The sequence below is a fragment of the Phytophthora parasitica genome, assembly GCF_000247585.1.
Source record: "Phytophthora parasitica INRA-310 unplaced genomic scaffold supercont2.23, whole genome shotgun sequence".
In the NCBI taxonomy this organism is placed as follows: domain Eukaryota; phylum Oomycota; class Peronosporomycetes; order Peronosporales; family Peronosporaceae; genus Phytophthora; species Phytophthora nicotianae.
The window spans coordinates 426,804-428,853 of NW_008649009.1; the positions used below are offsets into that span (position 1 = coordinate 426,804).

General features: G+C 52.7%; 2 protein-coding genes across 2 annotated transcripts in view; both read right to left on the minus strand.

Moving 5' to 3' along the window:
- Positions 1-331, minus strand: part of PPTG_22792 (hypothetical protein) — an 8,716-nt gene extending 8,385 nt beyond the window's left edge. The window contains exon 1 of the mRNA XM_008906285.1: positions 53-331. Coding sequence (XP_008904533.1) covers positions 53-235 — 183 coding nt within the window. The 5' untranslated portion in view covers positions 236-331. The remainder of the gene's footprint in view (positions 1-52) is intronic.
- A 1,164-nt stretch (positions 332-1,495) lies between these two features.
- On the minus strand, positions 1,496-2,038 carry PPTG_10825 (hypothetical protein; the record flags this gene model as incomplete). Its single annotated transcript, XM_008906286.1, has 1 exon — positions 1,496-2,038. One exon carries the CDS (start codon positions 2,036-2,038, stop codon positions 1,574-1,576), a length of 465 nt encoding a protein of 154 aa, XP_008904534.1. The 3' UTR covers positions 1,496-1,573.
- Between the last annotated feature and the right edge of the window lie 12 nt (positions 2,039-2,050).

A 2,050-nucleotide genomic window follows, 5' to 3' on the forward strand; every position in this document is an offset into this window, starting at 1 on the left:
CATCGATAAGCACGTACGTGGCGTTCTGCTGGTTGTGGTCGAAGGCCGTAACCTGGCCCAGTGTCCAGCCGTACGGACCATCTTGCTTCCAGTATAGATCTCCTACGCGGAGCTGTACGGCCGATACAGCCTCGGCCTTGATATCGGAGCTGCAGACAGAGCCCGACGCCAATGCTTTGGGCTGCCGCGTGCCAGCAGCGTGCGCGGCCGCAGCACCTGCACCGGACAACGTCATGGTGCTTGACTGGAAATGTGGCAACCGCGACGAAAAAAATGCCACTGACAACTAGCCAGGTGGCAAAACTTCGCTCTTTTGCTTGTTGCCTCTTGCGCGGAACGCGAAGTGATAGGCGTCGGGTTGCCACAAAGTGTCGTGTTGTGGCTGGCCGCAAGTCGTCACCGAGGATGAAGTGACTTGAATTCAGTATGGTAGAGGAAAAACACTGCTCTGATTGGCTGCAATCCAGCTGGTTTTCGAACCATCAGAAGCCGTAGCACTCGCTCCTCCAAAGAAACGTTGTTTTTAATAGCGAGGTTGTAAAATGCATTGAAGGGGGGACCACGTTGTTTTACACGGCAAATTGACTCCCCGTGAAGCTGTATGAAGACACGTTTGCCAGAAGCAGGCTGGTGTATGTCGTAGCAAAGCAGTGCGTGCATTTGCACACCTCAAAATGGCGTTTACACCGAGCTCCTGCTCGCGTGGGCTTAAAAACGCAGGGCAGTTTGTCGTGCCAGAGGCAAAAGGCGTGCACGCCACAGGCCGCTGCGTTACCTACGCGCCGTGTGGATTGTGCATCGCGTTCAGCTTCAACGCAGTGGCAAATCATCCGCTCGCGCTGACTCTCGTCCGGATACTCTCAAGTTGAAGTGGCCGCTGACTCCTTTCGTGCAACTTAGGACAAGTTGCCATATTTCCAGCAAGATGACATCCCTGCCAATCCAGCAGCCTGTCGCCTTAGTATCGTGACGCATTCACTCATGCGATCAAGCTGCGCTGTCGTGCGCGCATATATCCTAGACGGTTACGAGGCTGTAGCGTTCGATAGCGAGTGTCTAAGCCGGTCAAAAAGGCAACTGTGTTACAGTATCGGCGTGACTCACGACCAGCAAGCCACTCAAGCCAAGTGCCACGATCTTAAACTGTGGATGGAGTTCATCCACCAGCCCAGGAAGCAGCCGCAGCCATGGAAGGAGCCAGGGTGGCACTGAACGTCGCGTTGCGAGCGCCATGAGTGCCATGTGAGACCAAAGCAGGATCCTGGTCCGACGGAGACGTCACCACCAAGCGGAGATCCAGCGCTGCTTCGTCGATTTCCATTTCGGTGGTGGCAAAAGTGGCATTGCAAAATACGATCTAACTTCTGACGTTCACTGAGTTCTCAGTCAAGGCCTGTGTGTGTGACATTCACAGTATGAATGCGTATGAATCAAACGCACTACAATTGCTGACGAAAACGATCTTTGGAAAGAAAAAATGTACTTCGCCAGAACCATGATTTATCAACTTTTTGTATTCACTTCTATTTCATTTTACACCATTTAGCCACACCTAAAACTTCACGCATGACAACTAGCTAACATTGATTCGAACATGCAGAGTCAAGTGGCCACCTCGCGACGCCCTCGGGACCCACAACAAGAGCGAGCCCCCTCCTGATCCCGGAATACCAATAAAATTTGGTCGCCAGCGATCAAGATACAACGTTTTATCTTCCAGCTTCGCGACGGTCGAATTCCACGTCGCCCTCCCTCCTGCAGCCACTGGCACTTTGGCGATTGTTTTGCCACCCGAGTGAATCACAACCTTCACGTCCTTTATATCCGAACTGGTGAAGATGAGATTCACCTTGCCATCTCCTTTCTTCTTCCATGTGCCGTAGCTCCCGACAAACGCTTCGTCTATCGTCTGAAGCCCCAGTGCGTCATACAATGAGCCGTCATCGATCTCACCGATGAAAGCAGTGGGTCCGCACGTTGGTTGAACAAATTGAGACGCCAGCCACACGATTCGTGTCGGGTCAAGCCCCGAAAACATCACCAACCCGTA